At 47.3% G+C, this 27,789-nt stretch overlaps 3 protein-coding genes and 3 non-coding genes across 6 annotated transcripts; 2 read left to right on the top strand and 4 right to left on the bottom strand.

Moving 5' to 3' along the window:
• The first annotated feature begins 2,823 nt into the window (after nt 1-2,823).
• TRNAQ-CUG (transfer RNA glutamine (anticodon CUG)) lies at nt 2,824-2,895 on the top strand. The gene has a single exon. It is a non-coding gene; the product is annotated as a tRNA-Gln (tRNA).
• A 5,209-nt stretch (nt 2,896-8,104) lies between these two features.
• On the bottom strand, nt 8,105-8,176 carry TRNAQ-CUG (transfer RNA glutamine (anticodon CUG)). Its single transcript has one exon. It is a non-coding gene; the product is annotated as a tRNA-Gln (tRNA).
• Nucleotides 8,177-12,531: 4,355 nt separating this feature from the next.
• On the bottom strand, nt 12,532-12,603 carry TRNAM-CAU (transfer RNA methionine (anticodon CAU)). The gene has a single exon. It is a non-coding gene; the product is annotated as a tRNA-Met (tRNA).
• Nucleotides 12,604-13,332: 729 nt separating this feature from the next.
• Nucleotides 13,333-14,276, bottom strand: LOC133265708 (olfactory receptor 12D2-like). Its single transcript, XM_061446418.1, is given in 2 exon segments — nt 13,333-14,118; nt 14,121-14,276. Coding segments are annotated over 2 exon segments (942 nt in total).
• A 6,344-nt stretch (nt 14,277-20,620) lies between these two features.
• Nucleotides 20,621-22,168, bottom strand: LOC133266227 (olfactory receptor 10A7-like). The gene is given in 3 exon segments (XM_061447486.1): nt 20,621-21,276; nt 21,279-21,415; nt 21,963-22,168. Coding segments are annotated over 3 exon segments (999 nt in total).
• A 4,600-nt stretch (nt 22,169-26,768) lies between these two features.
• On the top strand, nt 26,769-27,712 carry LOC133266203 (olfactory receptor 12D2-like). Its single transcript, XM_061447467.1, is given in 2 exon segments — nt 26,769-26,924; nt 26,927-27,712. Coding segments are annotated over 2 exon segments (942 nt in total).
• Nucleotides 27,713-27,789: the final 77 nt, after the last annotated feature.

Below are 27,789 nucleotides of genomic sequence, written 5' to 3'. Positions count from 1 at the left end.
CTGCCTGCTGCATGCTCTGGCCAGCAGTGTTGGGCAGGACAGGAATGGCTCCAGGCACAGAGAAAAGGGGTTTCTCGGGCTATGGCAAGCTGCATGGTGTCAGGGGCAGCCCTGGGCTCTCAGGTAGCAATAAGGCTAGGGCTGCACAAGGTGGGAGTACAAGTCAGGGAAAGGAATGTGGCGTGAATGTGTAAAACAGACCTTTGGACAGGGGTGAGGAAAGACGGTGTTTTATGTTGGTGTTTCTGTTTCTCACTACATGAATCTGTTTTAATCTGCAACGATTTCCACACCCTCTATGCCCCGACTCCCCTGCCAAGGTAAGCCTGGTTTGCCCGTAGGAGTTTTTGCTAAGCTGTGTTTTTCAAAGTCATGACCCATCCTGTTTTCAGCTCTCTGTATCCGACCCCCGGAGTCTGGGAAGGAGTGAGCAGCTGGCTGGCTTTTGTCTGTGATTATGCCACCAGAGGTGCGTAGCCACAAAGGCAAATCCACGTGCGTACTACATGTACAGCTGGTAAAGGAATGAATGTAGTCTGAGAGAGGCACTGTTACTAGCACCCAGCAGCAAAAGTGTCCACATCCAAGATGTCACTCCCAGGGGACAAACACAGACATCCCAGCAGCTTGAGGTCCTTTGCATACTGGGGATTGGAAGGAGAAGGCTGACCACGCACTGATGTGGAGGAGCAGTAGAGAGGTCACTCTGTGAACTAGCAGAGTGAGGCAGGCAGATTGGCAAGTGGGGGAGCAGGAGGCAGTCGTGGCCCCATGGGCATTGATGGTATCATTGAGAGCACAGCTGCCTTCCAAGCACTTGTCCCACATTTGATTCCTGGACAATGCAGACAAGCTTTTCTTCAGCCTGGCTTCAGGGTGCCTTGCTTCTCCTGTTCCAGAAGAACCCACCTTCCCTTAGGACGTTCAGGTCCCATGGGACTCTGGAGCCACTCCCCACTGCAGCCCTGCCTTGTGGCTATTTCTCTGGGCTCCTCCAAGCTGAGCAGGGACCAGCCAGGCTTTGAGCATGGCCCAGCTTGCAAAAAGCAGAATTCAGGGGCTGCTTTGGACCACTGATTGATTCTCAGGCTGTCTTGAAGCACTGGAGCAGGTGCCCAGAGAACACGTGCTGATACCTGGAAATAAAGGGTTAACATTGTGCCTGCTTGCTTAAACAGTCATTGTGCTTGGTGAAGCAGAACTGTAGGAGTCAAAATTGCTAGAACTGTGAAGCAGAATTGTAGTAGTAGCTGCTAGGCAGAATTGTGGTAGATAAGATTCATAACTTGTGTAATGAACATTTAGGACATTCTTGTTTAAATAGTATCCATAGAAAGAAAAGGAACCAAAGATAACAGTAACAGAATTTTCAAGTTTGACAAGTTTCTACTTTAAGATACGTAAAACCGGCTTGCACCGAACCTGAGGTTTCAATAGGAGCCGAAACCCTACTGAGTCTGCGTGAAAGAAGGAGGTAACTCTCGGTGATGAAGAAGAACTACAGGCCTTCATGCTCACGACCCCCTAAAATCCACGCCCTGGAGGCACTGCGCAAGCGCATCAATGGGACAAATGCCAGAAAACTGATTATAATACTAGATGGGAATAGGTTTTGCATATGTATAGGGCGTGAAGCAATCTCATGTTTCTGTAACCATTATATGTAATGTAAACAAACAGAGTGGCAAAGGAAAGGTGTGCATGGTTTTAGAGGAGCGATCCCCCATGCTCCTCAGCGCTGAATAAAGAATACCTACATTACAACTTTAACGAGTTGTGGAGTCTAACTGCTTATCAGTGGATTCCTCTTCACGTTGGGTATCTCACTCAAGTTCCACTAGGGCTCAGGCAATGAGCTGCCTGCTCCAGCTCTGGGGCTAGCCCTGATTCCACTTTCCCTTCTCTAAATCCTGCAGGTTGAAAGGCATTTAAGGGAGTCACAGTGCATGCTCCTTCCTCAAGCAGGGAGCTTCTTCCCACTGTGTGCACGAACTCTTCTTTGGTGGGCAATGTGCTGGTCCCAAGGCATGAAGGAAAGTGCCTCTGCTCAGGATCACAGCAAAATGCACCTGAGTCTGGAGCCATCTCAGGAGAGCAACCAGTGTTCTCCATGAGGGAGAGGCCAGTCTGGGGCGCAAGGGGACAGTGTGTCCCTGGAAGAAAGGACAGGGTTTGAAGTCAGCCTAGACTGTCCCAGCAGAGGAAGGCAGCCCAGCTTGTGCAACCCATAACAAACTGCTTTGGGTCCTCCTACTAGTTGGTCTTGCAGTTGAAGCACGTCCGCTGTCCCCTGTCATGATTGCCTCATTCGTCAAGGTCAGGAGCTTGTCTCGGAGTGCAACTGAGAGTAAGGATATCTGGGCAAAGGCTGCTTAGTAGGAGCTACAAAGTGAGAAACAGGACAGGCCATGACTTAGAGTGGCAGATTGAGAGGCTGTCCCGCATGCGGAGTTGAAAGGGGAAGACGCCAGCAGATCCCACAAGTGCACGCACTGAACCACCGATCACTGGGCTGTGAATGTCCGCTTTGAGGTATGAGTGATGAGGATGTTAAGCTGGAAAGGTCTTCAGCAGTTTTCATCAGGCAACAGGAAGATTCTCCGGGGATACCAGCCTGTGTCTTTTGAGAGAGGGTATGCGAGGCTTGCACAAAATGCTGTGCCACTTCCTCTTCTGTGAGTGAAAAGTGCCCAGTGTCCCTGAAAGAATGCTGCCCTTGATGACTGATGGCCAGGGAGATGGAAAGACTGGCAGGCTGAGCCAGGAGCATATGTCTCAGCCAGGGTGGCTGCAGGGGAAAGACCTATGGAGCATACGCCCAGAGGTCCCATGGTGTAATGGTGAGCACTCTGGACTCTGAATCCAGCGATCTGAGTTCAAATCTCAGTGGGACCTTGAGCAAGGTTTTGGCTCCCTCAGGGCTTGCTCAGCATGCTTACACCTTGACAGCCTTGCTTTTGCTGCTGGGTCAGTTGTGTCACGCACTCTGATCTGGATCATTGGCCCCTGCACCCTCTGTGCACTTGTTGCACTTGTTGGCTGTTCCTGCATGGGGGCATCCAGCAGTTTCTCACCAAATCACGCAACACCTGAGGTGGAGATCACAAAGTCCAGGTCCAGGTCAAGCAGGGGACGTTTTTCCTGGCCTTGTCTGGTTCTACGTTAGACATCTCCAAAGATGGAGAATCTTCTGCTCCCTGAGCAACCTTTTCCCGTCTTTGACCACCAATACCTCTGGCAGTAGCCACAGATCCAACTCTGTCCACTGCTTCTTCCTCGCTCAGTTTCTCTGGGGCTTTTCTGTTTCTCTTTGTCAACTTGTTTATTTTTGATCCTCGATCAATTCAGGGAGCTCCAGCTAATGTAGCAGCTCCAGCTGCTACATGGCAGTAGTCCATGCTTGTCTGTCATGAGAGACAGCAGATCTCTCCTTGCACAGCAGGTAAGTGAGGGAGGAGGAGAACAACCAACCACGAGACTCCAGATATGCTGCACATAGTCTTTAATCAGAAGGAGCAAATGCAGGGGCACAGAAGAGAGACCAGGGAAGATGTCTGCAGGGTTTGGGGAGGCACAGAGAAGGGCCCGTTTCCAAAGGACAAGGTCCACAGAAAGAGCTTCCCTTTTCCCATTCTGCTTCACCTGGTGGTATTCCCAGGCCACCAAGAGCAGTCCCTGACTCCAGATCCCTCTCCACCTCAGTAGGAGGTTCAGCAAAGCAGAAGAGAAGCAATTTCCACACCCTCTATGCCCCGACTCCCCTGCCAAGGTAAGCCTGGTTTGCCCGTAGGAGTTTTTGCTAAGCTGTGTTTTTCAAAGTCATGACCCATCCTGTTTTCAGCTCTCTGCATCCATCCCCCAGAGTCTGGGAAGAAGTGAGCAGCTGGCTGGGTTTTGTCTGCGATTATACCACCAAAGGTGCATAGCCACAAAGGCACATCCACATGCATAGTACATGCAGAGCTGGTACAGGAATGAACGTAGTCTGAGAGAGGCACTGTTACCAGCACCCAGCAGCGAGAGTGTCCGCATCCAAGATGTCACTCCCAGGGACCAAACACAGACATCCCAGCAGCTTGAGGTCCTTTGCATGCAGGGGACTGGAAGGACGACTGGAAGGGACTGGCCAGGCGCTTATGTGGAGGAGCAGTAGACAGGTCACTTTGTGACCTGACAGAGTGAGGCAGGCAGATTGGCAAGTGGAGGAGCAGGAGGCAGTAATGCTCCCATGAGCATTGGTGGTATAGTCGAGAGCACAGCTGCCTTCCAAGCATTTGGCCCACATTCGAATCCTGGCCAATGCAGACAAGCTTTTCTTCAGCCTGGCTCCAGGGTGCCTTGCTTCTCCTGCTCCAGAGGAGCCCATCTTCCCCCAGGACGTTCAGGTCCCACGGGGCACTGGAGCCACTCCTCTCTGCTGCCTTGCCTTGTGGCTAGTTCTCTGGGCTCCTCCAAGCCGAGCAGGCCTTTGAGCATGGCCCAGCTTGCAAAAAGCAGAGAGCAGGGGCTGCTTTGGACCACTGATTGATTCTCAGGCTGTCTTGAAGCACTGGATTAGGTGCCCAGAGAACATGTGGATTCTCCTTCCTGTTGAGTTATCTCACTCACGTTCCACTAGGTCTCAGGCACTGAGCTGCCTGCTCCAGCTCTTTGGCTAGCCGTGCTCCAGCTTTACCCTCTCTCAGTCCTGCTGGTTGGAAGGCATTTCAGGTAGTCAAAGTGCATTCCCCTTCATGTTGGGTATCTGACTCAGCTTCCACTAGGCCTCAGGCACTGAGCTGCCTGCTCCAGCTCTGGGGCTGGCCCTGCTTCAGCTTTACCCTCTATCAATCCTCCTGTTTGGAGGGCATTTCAAGGGGTCACAGTGCATTCTCCTTCCTCAAGCAGGGAGCTTCTTCCCACTGAGCAGGGACTCTTCTTTGATGGGCAATGTGCTGGTCCCAAGGCATGAGGGAAAGTGCCTCCGCTAAGGCTCAGATTGAAAACGATGGATAGCAGACCACTGTCAGGCAGGTCTCTTTCAAGTGTCTTCGCCATGGGATCTCCATAGTTACGCCCCTTGATGACTAAACCATGCCCTAAGGCTTCTTCCAACCAGGGGCCTGGGCTCAAACTGGGAAGTGGGGAACCTGCTGGAAACAAGGAAATCAGCACTTAGGAGGGTGATCAAAGAGTTGCCGCATCCTTCCTGAAAGAGACACACACGCTCATTCACCTGTTTTGCTCTTTGATGAAACCGGCACCTGAAGCTATAGCTGTGGTGTGCCTGACACACCTGAGAAAGGGCATCGTCTCCACTGAAGTCCACAGCAGCGGGGCTCATGTTAGCCTGCAATTCAGGGGTTTTCCCAACTCTTCCACATCACAAATCAGGTGTGGGTCTCACTCAGAGAAGATCGAGGGCATCTCTTTCATCACAAAACTAGGCCGTGGTAGAGCCTGATGAGCATACGCAAGGTGCTCATGGCCATCACTCCTTCCCGCAGAAAAGTTCCTTATGGTGCACAATCATAGAATCATAGAATAGTTAGGGTTGGAAAGGACCTTAAGATCATCTAGTTCCAACCCCCCCTGATGTGGGTAGGGACGCCTTACGCTAATTCATATCACCCAAGGCCTCGTCCAACCTGGTCTTGAACACTGCCAGGGATGGAGCATGGTCCTTCCTTGCTGTTGAGATTTGCCGCATCCCTGCAGAGCTGAGTTTCACCTCACGTATGGGTTTGTGCAGTCTTGACCTTCTGATTGAACATACTCAGTGTCTCCTGTGTCCTACAATGACCTGTGGGGAGCATGTGTCTCTGATGTTATCCGTAGTGCCTGACAGGAAAGCACTTGAGGTGAGCTCATAACTGAATTTGACCATGACTGATAGCCACGCTCACCGCTAATAAGGCAAAGGACGGAAACACACTCTAAATATCCTTCTGCACATGCCTGAGACATCTGAGTTGATCGATCTTATGAAGGTGCGGCACAGATGAGTTGTTCTGATATTCAGTGACAGAAAGCGGGAGCACAGTATTTCAGATGAAAGAGGCAAGGGCTTCATCATCAGCGAGTCCTTGGCAAGCAGCAACTACTACGTGTTCAGATGCTTCATGAGCAAGGAATGTTGGTTTCCCCCAGGGCTCTGGAACACAGCATAAAAGCCTGCTCTGCTCCAGGTTCTGCATCTTCCTCTCTTGCTTCCCTTTCCTCTAAGAGCAAGGTAAGCCTGAGACTGCTCTCTCTCTCTCTGTGGGCTGAAGTGCTGTGCTGGTGGCTACTCAGGCTGATATTGGGCTGCCTCTGCTTGGCCCTGCAAGGGAAATAGTCAACCCCTGAGACCTCTGTCCTTTTCATGGAGGTGGCTGGGGGGAGCTGGGAAGAGGAGGGTTTTCCAAGCAGGAAGGATCAGTGGGGCTCAGATGCAGAGATGTCTGCCCACCAGAATTTGCATGTCCATCAGACTGTCTCTAACCAAATGGCCAAGTGCATGCAGTGCTCTCTTCAATGCAGCACTGTTTGCTCTGGAGATGGGCTGTGATCAGTCACTCCACAAGGGCTTTAACTCCAGTGTAATGGGACCTATTACAAAAAGGGCCAGCCTTCCAGTTCCATGCAACCCGCTGGGCCAGGGAGGGCGCTGGAAGTTGTAGAGTCGCTGCGTGTATTTAAAACAAGATCTGCCCACAGAGAGAGATGAAGAAGACAAGGACATGCTAATATTGAGGTTTGTGCTCCCTGCCTGCTCTGTGTTTCAGCTTTGCCTCGCTCACCGAGAGATGTCTTGCTTCAGACCATGTCCCCCACGCCCCTGCGGCACCTCTGGCCCAACGCCACTTGCAAGCAGTTGCAGTGAACCCTGCATCTCCCGCTGCGCTGACTCGACGGTGTTCATTGAGGCCTCCCCAGTGGTGGTGACCCTGCCGGGCCCCATCCTCACCTCTTTCCCGCAGAGCACAGCCGTGGGATCCTCTCTGTCAGCTGCTGTTGGGAGCTCCCTCAGCACTGGCGGGGTTCCCATCTCTTCTGGGGGCTCCCTTGGTCTCGGGGGCTCAGGCCTGTGTCTGCCTCCCCCCCGCTGCAGTCTGAACTGCTGAAGCTGGCGGATCATCCCCTTTGGAGCCGGAAGGAGGACGTGCACCCTGCATGAGCAGGAGCGTGGCCACGGCTTCCAGATGGGCTGCGTGTCCTCTTCCCACCTGGCAGGAGGGTCCTGTGCCCACTGCTCCTCACTGCTGGACGAGCCTCGCACTGCCTTCTCTGTCTCTGCTTTGCTCTGAGCCCCTAAGAGAAAGGGCTCCTTCTCTTCTGCTTTGCTGAACCTCCTACTGAGGTGGAGAGGGATCTGGAGTCAGGGACTGCTCTTGGTGGCCTGGGAATACCACCAGGTGAAGCAGAATGGGAAAAGGGAAGCTCTTTCTGTGGACCTTGTCCTTTGGAAACGGGCCCTTCTCTGTGCCTCCCCAAACCCTGCAGACATCTTCCCTGGTCTCTCTTCTGTGCCCCTGCATTTGCTCCTTCTGATTAAAGACTATGTGCAGCATATCTGGAGTCTCGTGGTTGGTTGTTCTCCTCCTCCCTCACTTACCTGCTGTGCAAGGAGAGATCTGCTGTCTCTCATGACAGACAAGCATGGACTACTGCCATGTTTAGCTGGAGCTCCCTGAATTGATCGAGGATCAAAAATAAACAAGTTGACAAAGAGAAACAGAAAAGCCCCAGAGAAACTGAGCGAGGAAGAAGCAGTGGACAGAGTTGGATCTGTGGCTACTGCCAGAGGTATTGGTGGTCAAAGACGGGAAAAGGTTGCTCAGGGAGTAGAAGATTCTCCATCTTTGGAGATGTCTAACGTAGAACCAGACAAGGCCAGGAAAAACGTCCCCTGCTTGACCTGGACCTGGACTTTGTGATCTCCACCTCAGGTGTTGCGTGATTTGGTGAGAAACTGCTGGATGCCCCCATGCAGGAACAGCCAACAAGTGCAACAAGTGCACAGAGGGTGCAGGGGCCAATGATCCAGATCAGAGTGCGTGACACAACTGACCCAGCAGCAAAAGCAAGGCTGTCAAGGTGTAAGCATGCTGAGCAAGCCCTGAGGGAGCCAAAACCTTGCTCAAGGTCCCACTGAGATTTGAACTCAGATCGCTGGATTCAGAGTCCAGAGTGCTCACCATTACACCATGGGACCTCTGGGCGTATGCTCCATAGGTCTTTCCCCTGCAGCCACCCTGGCTGAGACATATGCTCCTGGCTCAGCCTGCCAGTCTTTCCATCTCCCTGGCCATCAGTCATCAAGGGCAGCATTCTTTCAGGGACACTGGGCACTTTTCACTCACAGAAGAGGAAGTGGCACAGCATTTTGTGCAAGCCTCGCATACCCTCTCTCAAAAGACACAGGCTGGTATCCCCGGAGAATCTTCCTGTTGCCTGATGAAAACTGCTGAAGACCTTTCCAGCTTAACATCCTCATCACTCATACCTCAAAGCGGACATTCACAGCCCAGTGATCGGTGGTTCAGTGCTTGCACTTGTGGGATCTGCTGGCGTTTTCCCCTTTCAACTCCGCATGCGGGACAGATTCTCAATCTGCCACTCTAAGTCATGGCCTGTCCTTTTTCTCACCTTGTAGCTCCTACTAAGCAGCCTTTGCCCAGATACCCTTACTCTCAGTTGCACTCCGAGACAAGCTCCTGACCTTGACGAATGAGGCAATCATGACAGGGGGCAGCGGACGTGCTTCAACTGCAAGACCAACTAGTAGGAGGACCCAAAGCAGTTTGTTATGGGTTGCACAAGCTGGGCTGCCTTCCTCTGCTGGGGCAGTCTAGGCTGACTTCAAACCCTGTCCTTTCTTTCAGGGACACACTGTCCCCTTGCGCCCCAGACTGGCCTCTCCCTCATGGAGAACACTGGTTGCTCTCCTGAGATGGCTCCAGACTCAGGTGCATTTTGCTGCGAGCCTGAGCAGAGGCACTTTCCCTCATGCCTTGGGACCAGCACATTGCTTTAATCTTCTGATTAAAGACTATGTGCAACACAGCTGGAGATTCGTTGTGGTTTGTTTTCCTCTTCCCTCAGTTAGCTACCTGCTCTGCATGTGCTGATGTATCTTGCTACTCAGAGCTGTTTTGGAGGCTACAATCACGTAAGTTGCTCAGGCGTAAAACAAAGTGTCCTACGTGCAAGCATGCAGCCAACCACTAGATTCAGTGGCACTGATCTGTCTTGGAAATAATACATCCCTCTCCTCAATGATGCACCATGAATTCCTTTCATTCCTCACTGCTGCTAGAGATTTATGAACTTTGGGGCAGGTCCATGTCTTTTCCTGACTGAATGATGTTGTTTCATGTTCCTCTCTTGGTCAAACCTGCTCCCAGCAGAAAGTGGAAATCCTTCTGCAAAGTTTCCTTCTTCTGTTGATTTCTGCATGCCTTATGCCCTTACAGGGACTCCTCACGTGTGACCGTGAGGCTGATTCCCACTTTTGCACAGCTAGGGGCTCAGGCAGCCCTTCTAAAGGGTCACTGAGGTGGTTAAGGACTTGGATCATCTGTCATACAAGTACAGGCTGGGAGAGCTGGGCTTGGTTAGCCTATGGAAGGAAAGGCTGAGAGGGCATCCGATGCTTTTCTCTAAATATATGGGGCAGGAGAATGTACAAGTGGATTAAAGGATAGAGAACCATCCTCCTGCTTTCAGGTAGAAAATCTAGTTCTAAGAGGCTCCTTGTGTTTCCCTTGGTCCACAGACCATAAGCTGCAAGAAAAATTAAGTTGTTTCAATTCTTAGTTACCAGGAACACTATTACACCCAATGCCAGTAAACTTCAGGTTGTCTCTGCAATGCGGGAGCCTGGACAAGGTAGGTCAGCAGCCCTGCAGGTTGGCTGGGGTATTGGTCTCCAAGACATGCAGTCTTGATTGTTCAGGATAGTATTTCAAACCAAGTTACAGTGCTTAGCAGAGTCTGTTTCCAGGGAAGAGCGTGTTACAGGAAATAACACTTTGGTATTAGCACAGGCATTGTACGTACCAACATCCCCTCTGAAAGGGAGGAACCCCCACACTTGATCAGCCGGCACTGGAGAGTTGGAAAAGGTGGAGGATGAAGAGCAAATTCACTCGAGTGTGACTTCGAGGCGTTACATAAAGGACAGGCCTCCTCGCGCTGATTCCCCAGATATGCATATCTGGCCTTGTTAAGCATAATGCATGCTTTGGTTCCCGCCAGGGCATTGTTGATCTTCATCTGTACCCTGCCACAGCAACATGCTTTTCTTACTAGGTGCAAGCAGCAACAGCAGGAGGTCCAGCTCTAGGCCAGACCAAAAATCCCTCTCCTCTCTCTGGCTCCTGTACCAACATCACAGTGAGGATCCCAGCCTGGAGCCACCTCAGCAGGAGAAATACACTCATCTCAGAAGGGTGTTCTCCAGGACCCCAAGCAGCTGACACTGTATCAGTATTTATTTCTCACCAGCAACCTTATCTGGGATCCCTGGGGGAGAAACTGGAATGAAGAGAGAAACTGTCCAACAAAACCAGATGTATCATGGTAGACAATGGAAGACCAGAGGCCAGTTGCTTTTCACCCAAGCTTACAGGAACACCATGCTGCCTCATGTGCTGCTCTAATCACAGCAGTCTGGGGTAGCACAATGGAGTTTACAAGATGAGTGGGTTGGGGACACGGAGGTGTTTGCAGGAGTCTGGAGAGCAGCAGAGGAGGGTTCTGTGCCTTTGAGCATGGCTGGTACAGCGATCAGCAGCGTTCCCTGTGAAGCAGCTGCTCTGTGCTTGCTTGCTTCCTTACTGGTGGGAAGCTGAGCAAGCAGCTCTGGAAAAGCAAGGCACCTTGAACACCATCAGAAGCAAAGTTCTAGGTGTGTTGGCCAGGAATCAAACCTGGGTCAACTGCTTGGAAGGCAGCTATGCTCACCACTATACCACCAGCTCTCTCTGTTTAGGGCTTTCACTATCTCATCTGAGTCACAGACCTGTCTCGCTCCTGCTTCTCAATGGACTGGCCAGCTTCCTCCTTCCAGCCCCTTGCACATACACTTCCTCAAGCTGATAAAAGTTGGTGTGTTTCTGCATATGTGAGGTGCTGGCTGGGGAATCAACTGCACTAGCCACAGACTTGTGGAGATCAGCATCAAGGACTATCCAGGGTTGGACCATAACACCAGGCAACCTGGTGGAGTTCCAGACATGGACTCTGTCTCGAACTATGGTACAGCATAGTGGTTTAAACCCAGCTGGCAACTGAGTACGACACAGCTGCTCGCTTACACCTCCCCACCCACCCTGGGCTGGATGGGGAGGAGAACTGAAAAAAAAATGTAAAACCTGCGGATTGAGATAAGAACAGTTTAATAGCTAAAATAAAGCACGATATAATACTAATACTAATAACAAGGGAAATAACAAGGGGAGATACTATAAAACAAAAAGAGGGGGAAATATAAAACAATGAACACAAGTAATGCACAATACAATTGCTCACCGACACAAGCAGTCATGGGTCCCTTCCAGGTAGCTCCCCCCAGTTTATATACCGAGTATGATGTTCTATGGTATAGAATACCCCTTCTATGGTCACTCTTTTCCCTATCTTCAGTGGGATGGCAGGCATAGAAAATAGGATGAGAAAGCTTCCAGGTCAAGATAAATACAGGACCATGGAAAACACTATTGTGGGCAAAACAGACTCAGCATGGGGTGAATTAGCTTTTTGCCAAATGAAATAGATTCATATAGCAAGAAACAAAAGGACAAACATAAAACACCAGCTTTCCTCCCACTTACCCAGGCTGAACTTCACTCCAGACTCCTCTAACCAAGTGGCACAGGGGGAATGCATTCTCCTTCTGCCCTTTCTGAACCTCTCACTTTCTCCTCTCTCTGTCTCACATGTTTTACCCTTTCTGGAATATGTTTTCACAGGGAGGTTACAAATTTGGCTGATGGCACAGCTGTGTCCTGAAATGGGTCTACTGTGGAGATGGAATCACCTGTGTGCGATGCAGGGCAGCCCCTTAGCTCCTCTCACAGAGACCACCTGGAGCACCCCTTTTGCCCTAAACTACCCAACACCTAGCCACATATAGCCAATACAATGCCCATTGGGCATGGTTCCTTGGCCCTGTTCCTGACTGAACACACTACTGGCCATGGCAGAAACAGACCAGGACAGAGAAAGCCCCCAGGTGGTTGAGCCGACGACCTTGGTGCTCTCCAGACTAGCACCAGGCTTGTCCTGCTCCGTCCCTGGAGCCTGGGTGTCCGTGCTCGTGGCTGGGAAGTTGGGATTGAGCTGCCTGATGGGAAGGCAGAAACACCGACGTCCCCAGGACACCCACTGCCTTGTGGGGGGAAGGAGCTGAGGGAGAGCCAGGGCCATGGGTGCGCAGAGAGCAGGAGCGCAGCAGTGTGCGGAACCTTGCTGAAGGCATCAAGGTGGTGGTGTCCCCTGCCTCTGGAGTGAGAAGAAAAAAAAAAAACCAACAAAAAAAAACCCAACCAAAAGCAAATCACCAATTAGCAGAGGATGGTTTCGATCCATCGACCTCTGGGTTATGGGCCCAGCACGCTTCCGCTGCGCCACTCTGCTCCACCGGCAACCTTTTCTTAGACCTTCCACAGCCCAGCCTGATGCTCTGCGGCACTGCCAGCACCTGCACTTGTTCTCACACCTCTTTCCCTTCCTCCTACCTGTGCTCTCCACATAGTTGTCCTTTTCCCCGAGCAGTTTGAGCTCTCCATTAACTTTGTTTGTACAAAACTTTTGACCTGGCTCGCCCCAAACTCTGTCAGGTGGATCACTTTTGAACCGGGACTCTCTTCTTTTATTTGGTCTCCCTCTGGACCCTCTTCTGGGGCCAGTGTGGTTTGTCCTCCCACTTCTGAGATGTTTGGATCCCATTCTGAGGTCAGTTTCTTGTGCCCTCCGGGATAGTTTGCCCCCCGCCCCAGCCCCGGATTCGTTTAATGCTCTAGTGGGAGAGACTACGTAGCCATCAAGTAATCATGTGACAGTTTAGATCATCCAGGAAAACTCCATGGTGCTGTCAGCTGTGCCTCAAATCTTGCAGTAGACACACGTTTCTGTATTGGAAGCCAGAGACCACATGGGGCACGATGAGACGTCTAAAAATGATGGAAAAAGCATTAAATCTGTGAATAACTCCCCTGATTTAGATCTGTGCATTTCTAAGTGCAGTGAACTACGTGAGATAATCAGTAGTTTTTCAGAGTCTTGCAATACAGTGTCCTTTTGACCTCTTTCATTACAAATATGAGAGGTGGAGTCATGACATCCCGCATCTTCTCCTTGTTTTTGTCACTTTCCTCTGGGAAAGGGTTGTCTCCCTAACATTTTTTTCAGGGCAGATCTCACCTCCTGATTGCTAAGGGTGTATATCAAGGGGTTCAGAGCTGGGGTGACAGCACTGTACATGAGAGACACTTGCACATCCATTCCAGGGGAGCTTACTGAGGAAGGTGGTGCATAATTGAAGGGCACTGGTATGTATAGCAGTGCCACAATGATGAGGTGGGAGATGCAGGTGGAGAAGGGCTTCCATCTTCCTTCCTGGGACTGGACATTACAGAAGAGGAAGGAGGTAATATAGAGATGGGAGAGGACTATGAGAGTGATGGAGACTAGGACAATAGATGTGGTGACAGCACTGAGGAGGGTCATGTTGAGGCTGGTACTACCGCAGGCCAAATTCAACAGTGGCTTAATGTCACAGCAGAAGTGATGGATGTGGTTGCGGTCACAGAAACTCAGTTGAGAGGTCATGACTGAGTGCATTGTGGCATGTACAAAGGCAGGGGACCAGCTGGCCAGAGCCAGCAGCAGACAAGTCCGTGGACTCATGACAAGGACGTAGCGCAAAGGGTTGCAAATTGCCACGTAGTGGTCATAGGCCATGGCGGCCAGGAGCACAGCCTTGGTACTGCCCAGGAAGTGGAAGAGGTGGAGCTGGGCGAAGCACGCACTGAAGGAGATGGGTTGATGCCCAAAGAGAAAGCCTGTCAACATCTTGGGAGCAGTGACTGCGGAGCAGAAAATGTCCAGGCAGGACAGGTTCCCCAGAAAGAAGTACATCAGTGTGTCTAGAGCCGGGGCTCAGATATCACGATGGCCACAATGGCACCATTTCCCAGAAGACTGGTAAAGTAGAGCAACAGAAAAGAGATGAAGAAAAAGTGCTGCAGCCCCTGCATGTCGGTGGGGCCCAAAAGGATGAACTCACTGACTGCTGTTTGGTTCAGCATTGCTAGAACAATAAGAAGCAAAGGCAAAATGTCAGGGTTCCACAGTTGTGAAGAGTAACAGTATTACAAAACTCACTGGCTTCTGCACTATTTTAATGCAAACAAATGCACAAGAGAGCAAAACACAGCACATGTAATCAAACATAAAAGCAGCATTGAAAGTCAAGACAGTAACACGGACAGAGGAACTTCAATGTAGTCTTCTACTTTCTGTTAGAAGAGGGTAGAATATTACAGAAGGTAAAATATTAATATAAAAACTTCCACCTATGCGTCACAGCAGAATATGTAAGATGCAAAACATTGCTGTTTGTTCACCTTCAGACGCGTTCGTATTTCAATTCTGCTAAACTGGAACTTTCTGCTGCAAACTTTGATCTCATCCTAGCGCTTCTAACTCATGATGTGAATCAGTCCTGATGCTTTCTTTCTACTGGTGTGCCGACATTTCATTATGCCAATCTCAACTTTCACATTTGTAATGGTTAGCACCTCTCACAGACAGTTTTTTGCTTTTAACAATTGCACAATTTCCATTCTTTTTATCAACAGCGCCAGAAGGTGCTCCAAGTAGTTTTTGCTGTACATTCAATGCAGTGATGATTAATACTGATGAATATAACAAATGAAAAAAAAAAAATTGCTTCCTAGATATTTCCTGTAAAGTTGTTAAACACATATAGATGATCTTTCTTGCCCGTTCCATTGTACTGCATACTTTCATTGAAAATAGATGATTTTTGGAAGTCATTATGCTGTATCTCCAGCCCTGTCACTCTTTTTCTCTTACTTCTTCAGCTTATTATTTCAGCATGAAAACAGCAAGCAAGCAGAAAACTTTTCAACTGATTTCATAATAAAAGAACATCAGCATGTAGCCTTAAGGTAATTTAGGCACATACGTGTTCACTCTAAAAACCTGATCACATTCTCTGAAAATACTTTTAGTCTGATCTCTGAACAAGCTCTGGTGGAAAGATTAGATTTGATAATATTATAGACTTAGGAAAATTTTAGTCAGACATCTGTGTTTGAAGAGATCTAGGTACAATTCTAATTTTAAGACTCTTACTTAAAGACTAATGCAAAAAAAAAAAAAAAAGGTTTTGCATGCAGAAGCATACCTATCTTTCCAACTACAGAAATTCCATCGTGAAAAAGGGTAATTCTGCACAAAGCTCACCTCATCAGCAATCAGCATTTTTTCACTGTAGGAAGACCGGGGCAGATAATGAGCCAGAAGGCAAAGCAGAGGACAGAACAACTTAATTTCTGGGGTTATAAGACAGAATTTGGGTTCTCCTTTTATTTGTCCATATTGACTTGGCATTCTTCTAGCTCAGAGATTAATACTGCAGGTGTGATGAGAAGGACTACTGCAAGTTCCCAGAGGCTTGTAATTATTCAGGTAGGATGCAAGGAGGAAGCTTTGCAAATTGCACCAGAAGTCTCTCATGACCTAGTTAGAGATGGGGAGGGAAAGTCTTTTTGCCGTGTCTAGAATGTGCAAAATATTGACAACATCACACAGGAAGTAAATTGCCTGCTGCTTTGGCAAGTCTTCTGAGACGAGATTTGTGATTCAATGGTGAGTTGCAGAGCAATGAACAAAGTGTTCCTTAAATGTACTGCATGGGTGAGCCACCTGCAAAACAGAAGAAAAAAAAGACAACATCCATGCATTCTTCTCAGGCCGCCTGTCCTTGCTTCCACCTTTTATAAGCCTCTTTTTTCCCTCTGAATTTCCTCAGCAGCTCCTTATCCATCCAAGGAGGTCTCCTGGCCCTCCTGCAGCGCTTCCTCCTAGTTGGGACACAGCACGCCTGAGCTTGTAGCAGGTGATCCTTGAATATCAACCAAGAGTCTTGGGCCCCCCTGTCCTCTATGTACTTACAGAAGTCCTCTAGGGCTATATCCCATGGAACCTTACTAAGCAGGTTCCTGAAGAGGCCAAAGTGTGCTCTCTTGAAGTCCAGGGCAGTGAGCTTGCTGCACGCTCTCCTCACTGTCCTGAGGATCTCAAACTCAACCATCTCATGATCGCTATACCCAGGGCTGCCCTGGAGCATCACATTTCCAACCAGACCCTCCCTGTTGGTAAGCACGAGGTCAAAGATGGCACTTCTCCTTGTCGGCTCCTCTATTACTTGCAGGAGGAAGTTGTCTTCCACACAACTGAGGAACCTCCTGGACAGCTTGTGCCGGGCCGTACCGTCCCTCCACCAGATAGCAGGATGGTTGAAGTCCCCCATGAGGACAAGGGTCTGCGAGCATGAGGCTGTTCCCATCTGTCTATAGAGTGCTTCATCCACAGAGTCCTTTTGAAGGGGTTGGGTTAGAAAGGACCTTAAAATCATCCAGTTCCAACCCCCCTGCTGTGGGCAGGGACCTCTCACACTAGACCATGTCGCCCAAGGCGCTGTCCAACCTGGCCTTGAACACTGCCGGGAATTGGCCCACCTTTCAAAGAATCCCTCTAGATCCCTTCCCTTTCCTCCAGCGTCTCTACTGAACCACACGGCTTGGTGTCATCGGCAAACTTGATGAGGGTGCATTAATCCCACTGTCCATGTCGCTGACAAAGATGTTGAACAGGATTGGTCCCAACACCTGAGGGTCACCACTCGTTACCGGCCTCCCTCAGGGCCCACAGATGGATTTCGTCAGGTCCCATGGACTTGTGCACATTCAGGTTCCTGAGGTGATCTCAGATCTCATCCTCTCCTACAGTGGGCCTAAGGTCTTCAATCTCACAGTCCCTGCGTTTGCCTTCCAAGTCTTGAGTGGCATGGCAGGAGCACTTGCCCGTCAAGTCGTTGAGAACCTCTGTGTTCTCCAAACACAGGGTAGCTAGTTCTCCTGTTTCCTTCCGAAGAGGGCCCACACTATCCCTAGTTTGTCTTCATTTGGCAACATACCTATAGAAGACCTTCCTGTTATCCCTAACAGCTTCAAGGATGAACTTCTACCTCTATCTTCAGCTGATAGAGGTAGAAGTTCAGTAGTGCAGGCACACATGCGATGCACTCTGGGTTCATAAACGTAGGCATGTTTGTGGACCCCTCAACCATCAACACAGCCCCCACCTGGTATCTATGCCCAGGTCCCAGGCCCTCCTGTCTGCTTCATGGGTTCCCTGCTTGCCATCTGATATAGCTTGATGTTCACTAGCAAACACACACACTCACACACTGGTCCCACAGACATTGCACATTCACAAGTCCCGTTGGGCACAGACCGGGTACTGGCATGGGCCATCTGTGCCCACTGGGTTTAAACCACAACACTCCCTTATCATCTGTTGATCAGATTTGTATCCCTGTAAGTTCTTGTTCATTGCTTCCTCCATTTCTCATTATGCCATGTCACACTGAAAGAGGTCCTTGACCAGGTACCCCTAAAGGAGTGGCCATTGCCCTTCTACGTATCCTTACAAAGGTATCTAATTTTTCCACTGTACAGGTTATGTCGACACTGCCTTTGCTAGCTTTATTTAATGGCCCATGACTACTCAGGGAGAGTTCATGTTCAGGGGAGAAAGTCACACTGTCCAAATGCAAACCAACGTGTCAGGTGGTGTACGATGCGGTGACAGCAGGCTGCACGCCATCATAACACCACAAACTGGAGCTTCAGGAGTCTGTGTTACAGGTGAAGACATGTTTAGACAAGCACAAAGTATTTACTTAACACAGAAGTGAAAGTGGAAAACTACTTGTATGATGAAGGGGGTTAATTGAAAAATGCCAAGTTTAGTCTTAAATTTTCTGCAACTATATATAAGCACCTTACTTCTTGCCCACTCCACTCTCCTGTGGGGACAAAATCAAAGGGAGGAGACTCATGGATCAAGGTAATGACAGTTTAATAAGGAGAGTGAAAGCTGTACAGACAAGCAAAAAGGGAATTAATTGATTACTTCCCATCTTTGGGCAATGTCTAACAACTTCCTAGGGAGCAGAGGCTCAGCATGCCTGACTGTTGCTTGTGAAGACAAACACCTTAAGCATGAACATGCCCCCTTCCTCCTCCACTCCCTGGCCTTTTATTGCTGAGTAAAACATCATAGGTATTCTCCCATGAGTGTTGAAGGAGCTGGCTGATATCACATTGAGGCAACTCTCAGTAATCTTTCGATGACTGGGAGAGATGTGTTAGGCTGAAGGAAAACAGATCTCACTCCTGGCTTTTAAAAGGGCAAAAAGGGGAATTCATGATTCCACAGTTCTCTCCTGTGAACCCTTTCCAGGCACATGAAGAACATGAATGTGATCATGACCAGTGGTCAACACAGCTTCACCAAGAAAAAGTCATGCTTCACTGACATAATATTTTTCTGCAATGAAATGACTGGTTTGGTAGATGACAGGAGATCAGTTAGGCATGTCCCTCTTTGCCCTTTCTGCACAGAAGGTGGATCACAGAATCACAGAATGGTTGATGCTAGAATAGACATCGACCAGAAACTTCAACACTCATGGGAGCATCCCATTAGGGTTAATGGACTTACATATTAGGGTTAATGGACTTACGTATTAGGGTTAATGGACTTACTGGTATTCCCTGACCTGATCTTACTTCACCAAGGATATACCAGCCTTGCTACAGACTCTCCCTCTGATCTCTAGGACCTGGGATTCCTGAAACATTTGTCATATCAACCTTTTCTACATCCTGCATCACCAGTTCGCCCCGCTCATTCAAAAATGGGCATGCATTTACCCTAGTCTGCCTTTTATCACCTGTGTACTTACAGAAGTCCTTCTTGCTGTCTTTGACGTCCCTGGGCAGATTCAATTCCATTTCAGCTTTGTCTTAAAATGCCATTCTTCTAGCCCTTTCCTATTATTTCCCATTTTATCTCGTTCTTATTCCCCAAATCACCTCTTACCAATACTTGTAACACTGTTGTGGTGGGTTGACCTTGTACTGCAGCCAGACTCCTACTTAGGCGTTCTCTCAAGTCCCCTCCTCAGCAGGACAGGACAGGAGGAGAAAAGAAGATGTAAAAGCTCTTGAGTTGGGAAATCCTTGGCTGATTATCAACCGTCATGTGCAAAACAGAGTGACTTTGGGAAAACAATAATTTTTTTTTTCCAATTAAAATAGATTGGATGGTAAAAAAAAAAAGATAAAACTAAAACACCTTCCTCCCACTCCTCCTTTATCTTCCCAGGCTCAACTTCACTCCTCTATTCCCCAATCTTCTACCTCCTCTCAGCTCATGTTATGGAAGGAATGCGAGAGTAATAGGAAGGATGGGGAATGAAGGGTAGTGCTCTATTCATAACAGTTTTCCTCTGCTGCTCCTTCCTCGTCATGCTTTTCCCATCCTCCAGTGTGGGTCCTCTCTGGGGCCTGCAGTCCTTCAGGATAAACCTGTTCTAGTTTGGGCATCACACGACCTGCTGTTCCCCACTGCCCAAACGTCTCCATGTATACCAAATGTACAAGGAATTGTATCATTGTTCTTTTGCATAGTAGAAAGCCTTTGTGGCTTCTGGTCTAAGAGACAGTGATGTAAGCTAGGTATTAATCACACAAATTGGAAGAGAAAATGCTGCTCAGCTATAAGCAATACCAGAATTGGGGTTACAGTTAGATCAAAATAAGCAGAGAGAAAATAAAAGCAGAAGTCAAAGTCTGCTTTCATGAACGCTCCATCTGGCAAGTCAGAAAACCAATCAGACAGAAAGTATCAGGCTCGAAGAGTTAGGAAATAATCCCCTCCTAGCTTACTTTTAGCCTACATGAGAAGGGAATTAATTAAAACAAAGCTGCTGCAGCTAGCTGGCAATGTTTCAGTTTACCCTTTTAGTTTTGAACTGAGCAAGTTACTAGCTAGTTTGGGAATGAGATCTTTGTTCCAACAGGAAAAAAATCAGATCAGGTCTAGGCCTGAACCCAATCTCTCACATCAGTAGGAAGGACACATCCTGGAGACACAGCTCATCCCCTCCATTCATAAGGTACTAACTTGTGTCTCAACTCACTACTGAGGTTTTTTTTTCTGTGGGGGGAAATTTCCAGGCTACCACTTTTGCTTTGATGGAGAGGGAAACCAACATTTTTTTTCCCCAGACAGAGACTTTATATACTTACAGGGATAAACGTATAATGATGTGGGAAGGTAAGAATTTTATAATCCACTTTAGTGATTATAAAACTCCACTACACTGGGTTTACTTTTTTGTTTGTAAGGTCAGAATTACAACAACTATAATTTATTCTAATATCTAAGTAAAAAAGGTCAGGTATATCTGAATATAACAGCAAAGGACTGATAAAACAGCACAGGTATTTTTGAAAGGCTTTCACTTTATTCATAAATTCCATTTAATTTTTTAACTATGGAAACACTTCCGTTCCATGCAGCTACAAGGAATCTGTCTCCTGCTTCTTAAATAACCATTTGTCATGCATCTCCTCAAGCTTTGCTTGACTTCCTGATTCCTCAAGCTGTAGATGATGGGGTTGAGCATGAGGGTGACAACTGTGTAAAACAGGGAAACCATTTTCTTCATGTTGGATGAGAAGCTGGACTTGGGCGGCAGGTGAATGATGCCAGTTGTGCTGTAAAAAAGAGTGACTACCACCAGGTGAGCTGCACAGGTGGAAAAGGCTCTCCTCTGGCCCACAGCCGAGGGTATCTGAAGAACAGCATGGATAACACAAAGATAAGAGCTGGCTATCAGAGAAAAGGGAATCATCACTATTATGACAATAGCAATAAAAATCAGTAGCTCAAACAGGGCTGTGTCTGCATACACCAGCTTTAACACAGGAGAAACATCACAAAAGAAATGGTCGACTGTGTTTCTCCCGCAGAAGGGCAGGGTAAATAACCAGGTGGTGAAGCCCAGAGTCACAGGGACACCAGACAGCCAAGACCCAAAAGCCATCTTGAAGCAGCGATCCCTGTTCATCATGGTGGCATAATGCAGTGGATGGCATATTGCTACTTGCCGGTCATAAGCCATTGCACCTAAGAGAAAACACAAGTAACAAAAAGAATAACACAGTTGAGCTGCAAGGCGCAAGCTGTGAAGGAAATAATTTTTCCCTCCACCAGCAGAATCATGAGCATCCTGGGGACAATTCTCAGGCTGTAGCAGATCTCTGTTGAGGCAAGATTCCTGTCCTGGGTTCAGCAGTAGCAGTCATTTTTCTCCTTTGTGGTAGCTGGTGCAGTGCTGTTTTGACTTCCAGCCTGGGAACAGTGCTGGTGAAACCGATGTTTTCGGTTGTTGCTAAGTGATGCTTACCCTGACCAAGGACTTTGTGAGGCTCATGCTCTGCCAGGGAGGAGGGGAAGCCGGGAGGAAGCAGAGATGGGGTGCCTGACCCAGGCTAGCCAAAGAGGTATTCCATACCACAGCACGTCATGCCCGGGGTGGGGGGTAACTGGGAGTTACCTGGAAGGACACGGGCTTCTGGATCGGACTCATTTCTTGGCCGGTGGTATTGTATTTTCTTCCCTTGTTATTTTCTCTTATTGTTGTCGTTGGTGGTAGCGGTGGTGATTTGTGTTGTACATTGGTTGCTGGACTGTTCTTGTCTCAACCCATGGGAGTTGCACTCTTTCGATCCTCCTCCCCGTTCCTCCAGGTGCTCTCAGCCTGGCACCACTCACTGGGAGTGAGTGAACAGGCTGTCTGGCTAGGGTTTAAACCACGACAATTCCCTAGGAAGTAGTACATGGGAGCGTGTAGGACAGGGTCAATGGCTGCGATCACAACAGTTAGAGAGTTCCCTATCAAGATGGCCAGGGACATGGTGGAAATCAGTGTGAAAAATAGGAGCTGCATCTTGCCATGGAAGGAAAACCCCAAAAGTAAGAAGTGAGTAGTGACCGTTTGGTTTCCTGTCTTCATGTCCTCAACAGGTCCCATCCTAAAAGAGAAAAAAAACCAACAGCCCTATAATACAAAAAAAAATAGTAGCCTGGGACAGACCTGCAGTCTCAGAAATAGCTACAGTAGCAAGTAAAATGGGGTTTAAGCCATGAGGTGAAATTTGTATTGCATATGACAGTGACCACAGTGTAAAAGGTCCCAGCTGGGGAACCCATACAAGTTCATTTTTAGCAGTCAGAGGCTGCGGGATTCATCTTCTCTAAATTAGGTGAACAGAAGATAGACATACATATTGCAAAAGGGCAACCCAAACATAAAAAAGTTTGAGTTAATAAAAGTGTTCACGCACTTGTTTGTTTCATCAAACCATATAAAATCCATATTCTGAGTTTTCATTTAAGAAGAGCTCTGGGGAGTAAAAAGATTCTCAGCATACAAACAGCTGACCATATACAGTGGTTACTAACATTTACAACTTGCTGCCTATTTCCATGAATTTATCTTCTCATCAGGTGTGCTAACAAAATTATTTGACAGGAAACTTCTGGGACTGTTGCAGCCAAAACATACTTGGCTGATCCTTAAAAGACACAGAAACAGAATCATGGATTTATTTTTTTTTTCTGCCTTTACTGTATCACTAATATATATGTATATATCATATGTTGAATGATCTTTTTTTGTCCATGATCTGTATAACTATGCAGTATATTTTAGGATATTTTAAGCAGTTTCCTTTCACATGTTCAGAGCTGTATGTGTGAAATAAGTAACAGTAATAATAGGATATTCTCTCATTCTTTTTCTTACCTAGTTTACTATAGAAATACTAATACTATAGAAAAATGGAATTTGACATAAGCTGGTTTCCCATTAGCAGAAGAGACTTTCAAAAGATCATAAAAAATACTTGAGTAGCAATGGTGTTATGGATATAGAGCACTGTAACATGATAACTTTGAGTGGTTGGGGGCGGGGGAGTTACTGCTTTTGTCCACTTCATACTGAAAATTGTAGATTTGTTTTGGTAGCTGTCTAGCTGGACATCTGAAGCACTCTCCATGATATCATGGTGACTCAGTGTAAGACATCATAGGTGAAAAATCAGGTGATGTGAACTAAAGACTGCAGTATTTAACACTTAATCAACTCCAGCAAAGTCTAGGCTTGTATCCTGAAAAAACTGGAAAGACAAGTCAAACATGGAACAAGAATAAAGCTGTTGTACCAGTGCATCACAGCTGGGAAACACCACAGAAGAGCCATTAATATTCTCCTGTTGCAAGAGGTTTAACTTGAGCCCTGACTCCTTGACTGTACTCCATGCAGATTTTATTCTGCTTCTGGTCTTCCATGAGTGACGTGGTTTTCTCGTTTCTGTGTGTTTTCTCACCTGTGTGAATGCAAATATCTTTAGCCATGTGCAGGGGCCTGGCTTTGGCTGACTGACATGCTCCCTCTCCACCGCTTTCTCACTCACCCTCCTCAACAGGACAGGACAGGGAGAGAAAACAGATAAAACAGCTTGTGGGTCAGGGAGATCAATTACCAATTACCATCACAGGCAAAACAGATTGACTTGGGGGAAATCAGTCACTCAATTAATTTCCCAAAGGAAATTTACTTAAAGAATTGGCTGGATTGTTGCACTCAAAGAGTTATGGTCAAAAGCTTTATGTTCAAGTGACGACTGGGATTTCTTGGTATTGGACCCGGAGCTGTTTAACATTTCTGTCAGTGACATGGACATTGGGATCAAGTGCATGCTCGCCAGTTTTGCTGATGACAGCAGGTTTTGAGGTACAGTCAAATTGGCTGGATTGTCACACTCAAAGAGTTGTGGTCAACAACTTGATGTTCAAGTGGAGACCAGTGACAAGTGTTGGGAACAATATCACGCACAAACACAGGCTGGAATAAGAGCAGCCCTGAGGACAAGGACTTGGGAGTGACTGTTGACAAAAAGCTCACCATGACTCAGCAGTGTGTGCTTCAGCCCAGAAACCAACTGATGCAGTCCTGGGCTGCATCACCAGCCATGCCACACTTCTTTTGGGGAACAGTCCCCTTTCAGGACTGAGTCAGACAGAAGTGTCTCTGATAGGTCAGTGTCTGCAGCTGTGTGGCTGGACATATCTATGTTCAGCTCATGCTCTCACAGCTCCCACTTGTGATGCTAATAGGCGTGGCAAGGCTTGCTTCTGCCCTAATAAATACACAAGTTATCTTATTTTAACAGTAATCAATACCCTAAAATGAATTTTGCTGTACTCTAGGTCTGCATTTCTATAACTTTGTTGTTGCAGTTCTAACTCCTTTGTCAAAAAAAAACCCAAACAAAAAAAAAAACCCACAATCCCAAACCTCTAGTTTCATTTCATATTGAGATGATTTTGGTTTCTTTCACAACAGCTGTCAACAGTTGAATCATCATCCTCCACTGAGCCTCAAGGGCTCCTAGTCTCTGCTTGCCTTTTTAGAGCATGGTGACTCTAGAGTGTGTGGTGCATGTGTGTGCATGTGTGCTCGTTGGTGGGGTTTTTCTGATTGCCTACACAGTTATATTCCCTAAAGCATCTGTCTGGCAGTATGCATGATGAAAGTGCATGAGATAATTAAGAATTATTACTTTTCAAATATTGTGGTCTGCCTGAGCATGCAGAGATGCAGTTCTGAAAGACAAAACTGAAATGGAATTGAATCTGCCCAGGGACGTCAAAGACAGCAAGAAGGACTTCTGTAAGTACATAGAGGGCAGGGGGGCCCAAGACTCTTGGTTGATATTCAAGGATCACCTGCTACAAGCTCAGGCGTGCTGTGTCCCAACTAGGAGGAAGCGCTGCAGGAGGGCCAGGAGACCTCCTTGGATGGATAAGGAGCTGCTGAGGAAATTCAGAGGGAAAAAAGAGGCTTATAAAAGGTGGAAGCAAGGACAGGCGGCCTGAGAAGAATGCATGGATGTTGTCTTTTTTTTTCTTCTGTTTTGCAGGTGGCTCACCCATGCAGTACATTTAAGGAACACTTTGTTCATTGCTCTGCAACTCACCATTGAATCACAAATCTCGTCTCAGAAGACTTGCCAAAGCAGCAGGCAATTTACTTCCTGTGTGATGTTGTCAATATTTTGCACATTCTAGACACGGCAAAAAGACTTTCCCTCCCCATCTCTAACTAGGTCATGAGAGACTTCTGGTGCAATTTGCAAAGCTTCCTCCTTGCATCCTACCTGAATAACTACAAGCCTCTGGGAACTTGCAGTAGTCCTTCTCATCACACCTGCAGTATTAATCTCTGAGCTAGAAGAATGCCAAGTCAATATGGACAAATAAAAGGAGAACCCAAATTCTGTCTTATAACCCCAGAAATTAAGTTGTTCTGTCCTCTGCTTTGCCTTCTGGCTCATTATCTGCCCCGGTCTTCCTACAGTGAAAAAATGCTGATTGCTGATGAGGTGAGCTTTGTGCAGAATTACCCTTTTTCACGATGGAATTTCTGTAGTTGGAAAGATAGGTATGCTTCTGCATGCAAAACCTTTTTTTTTTTTTTTTTTGCATTAGTCTTTAAGTAAGAGTCTTAAAATTAGAATTGTACCTAGATCTCTTCAAACACAGATGTCTGACTAAAATTTTCCTAAGTCTATAATATTATCAAATCTAATCTTTCCACCAGAGCTTGTTCAGAGATCAGACTAAAAGTATTTTCAGAGAATGTGATCAGGTTTTTAGAGTGAACACGTATGTGCCTAAATTACCTTAAGGCTACATGCTGATGTTCTTTTATTATGAAATCAGTTGAAAAGTTTTCTGCTTGCTTGCTGTTTTCATGCTGAAATAATAAGCTGAAGAAGTAAGAGAAAAAGAGTGACAGGGCTGGAGATACAGCATAATGACTTCCAAAAATCATCTATTTTCAATGAAAGTATGCAGTACAATGGAACGGGCAAGAAAGATCATCTATATGTGTTTAACAACTTTACAGGAAATATCTAGGAAGCAATTTTTTTTTTTTCATTTGTTATATTCATCAGTATTAATCATCACTGCATTGAATGTACAGCAAAAACTACTTGGAGCACCTTCTGGCGCTGTTGATAAAAAGAATGGAAATTGTGCAATTGTTAAAAGCAAAAAACTGTCTGTGAGAGGTGCTAACCATTACAAATGTGAAAGTTGAGATTGGCATAATGAAATGTCGGCACACCAGTAGAAAGAAAGCATCAGGACTGATTCACATCATGAGTTAGAAGCGCTAGGATGAGATCAAAGTTTGCAGCAGAAAGTTCCAGTTTAGCAGAATTGAAATACGAACGCGTCTGAAGGTGAACAAACAGCAATGTTTTGCATCTTACATATTCTGCTGTGACGCATAGGTGGAAGTTTTTATATTAATATTTTACCTTCTGTAATATTCTACCCTCTTCTAACAGAAAGTAGAAGACTACATTGAAGTTCCTCTGTCCGTGTTACTGTCTTGACTTTCAATGCTGCTTTTATGTTTGATTACATGTGCTGTGTTTTGCTCTCTTGTGCATTTGTTTGCATTAAAATAGTGCAGAAGCCAGTGAGTTTTGTAATACTGTTACTCTTCACAACTGTGGAACCCTGACATTTTGCCTTTGCTTCTTATTGTTCTAGCAATGCTGAACCAAACAGCAGTCAGTGAGTTCATCCTTTTGGGCCCCACCGACATGCAGGGGCTGCAGCACTTTTTCTTCATCTCTTTTCTGTTGCTCTACTTTACCAGTCTTCTGGGAAATGGTGCCATTGTGGCCATCGTGATATCTGAGCCCCGGCTCTAGACACACTGATGTACTTCTTTCTGGGGAACCTGTCCTGCCTGGACATTTTCTGCTCCGCAGTCACTGCTCCCAAGATGTTGACAGGCTTTCTCTTTGGGCATCAACCCATCTCCTTCAGTGCGTGCTTCGCCCAGCTCCACCTCTTCCACTTCCTGGGCAGTACCAAGGCTGTGCTCCTGGCCGCCATGGCCTATGACCACTACGTGGCAATTTGCAACCCTTTGCGCTACGTCCTTGTCATGAGTCCACGGACTTGTCTGCTGCTGGCTCTGGCCAGCTGGTCCCCTGCCTTTGTACATGCCACAATGCACTCAGTCATGACCTCTCAACTGAGTTTCTGTGACCGCAACCACATCCATCACTTCTGCTGTGACATTAAGCCACTGTTGAATTTGGCCTGCGGTAGTACCAGCCTCAACATGACCCTCCTCAGTGCTGTCACCACATCTATTGTCCTAGTCTCCATCACTCTCATAGTCCTCTCCCATCTCTATATTACCTCCTTCCTCTTCTGTAATGTCCAGTCCCAGGAAGGAAGATGGAAGCCCTTCTCCACCTGCATCTCCCACCTCATCATTGTGGCACTGCTATACATACCAGTGCCCTTCAATTATGCACCACCTTCCTCAGTAAGCTCCCCTGGAATGGATGTGCAAGTGTCTCTCATGTACAGTGCTGTCACCCCAGCTCTGAACCCCTTGATATACACCCTTAGCAATCAGGAGGTGAGATCTGCCCTGAAAAAAATGTTAGGGAGACAACCCTTTCCCAGAGGAAAGTGACAAAAACAAGGAGAAGATGCGGGATGTCATGACTCCACCTCTCATATTTGTAATGAAAGAGGTCAAAAGGACACTGT

The sequence above is a fragment of the Pezoporus flaviventris genome, unplaced genomic scaffold (genome assembly GCF_033815535.1).
Source record: "Pezoporus flaviventris isolate CSIRO_AGI_PZ_B2104156 unplaced genomic scaffold, CSIRO_AGI_Pfla_v1 ptg000006l, whole genome shotgun sequence".
Classification (NCBI taxonomy): Eukaryota; Metazoa; Chordata; class Aves; order Psittaciformes; family Psittacidae; genus Pezoporus; species Pezoporus flaviventris.
This window is presented reverse-complemented; position numbering and strand designations above follow the sequence as displayed.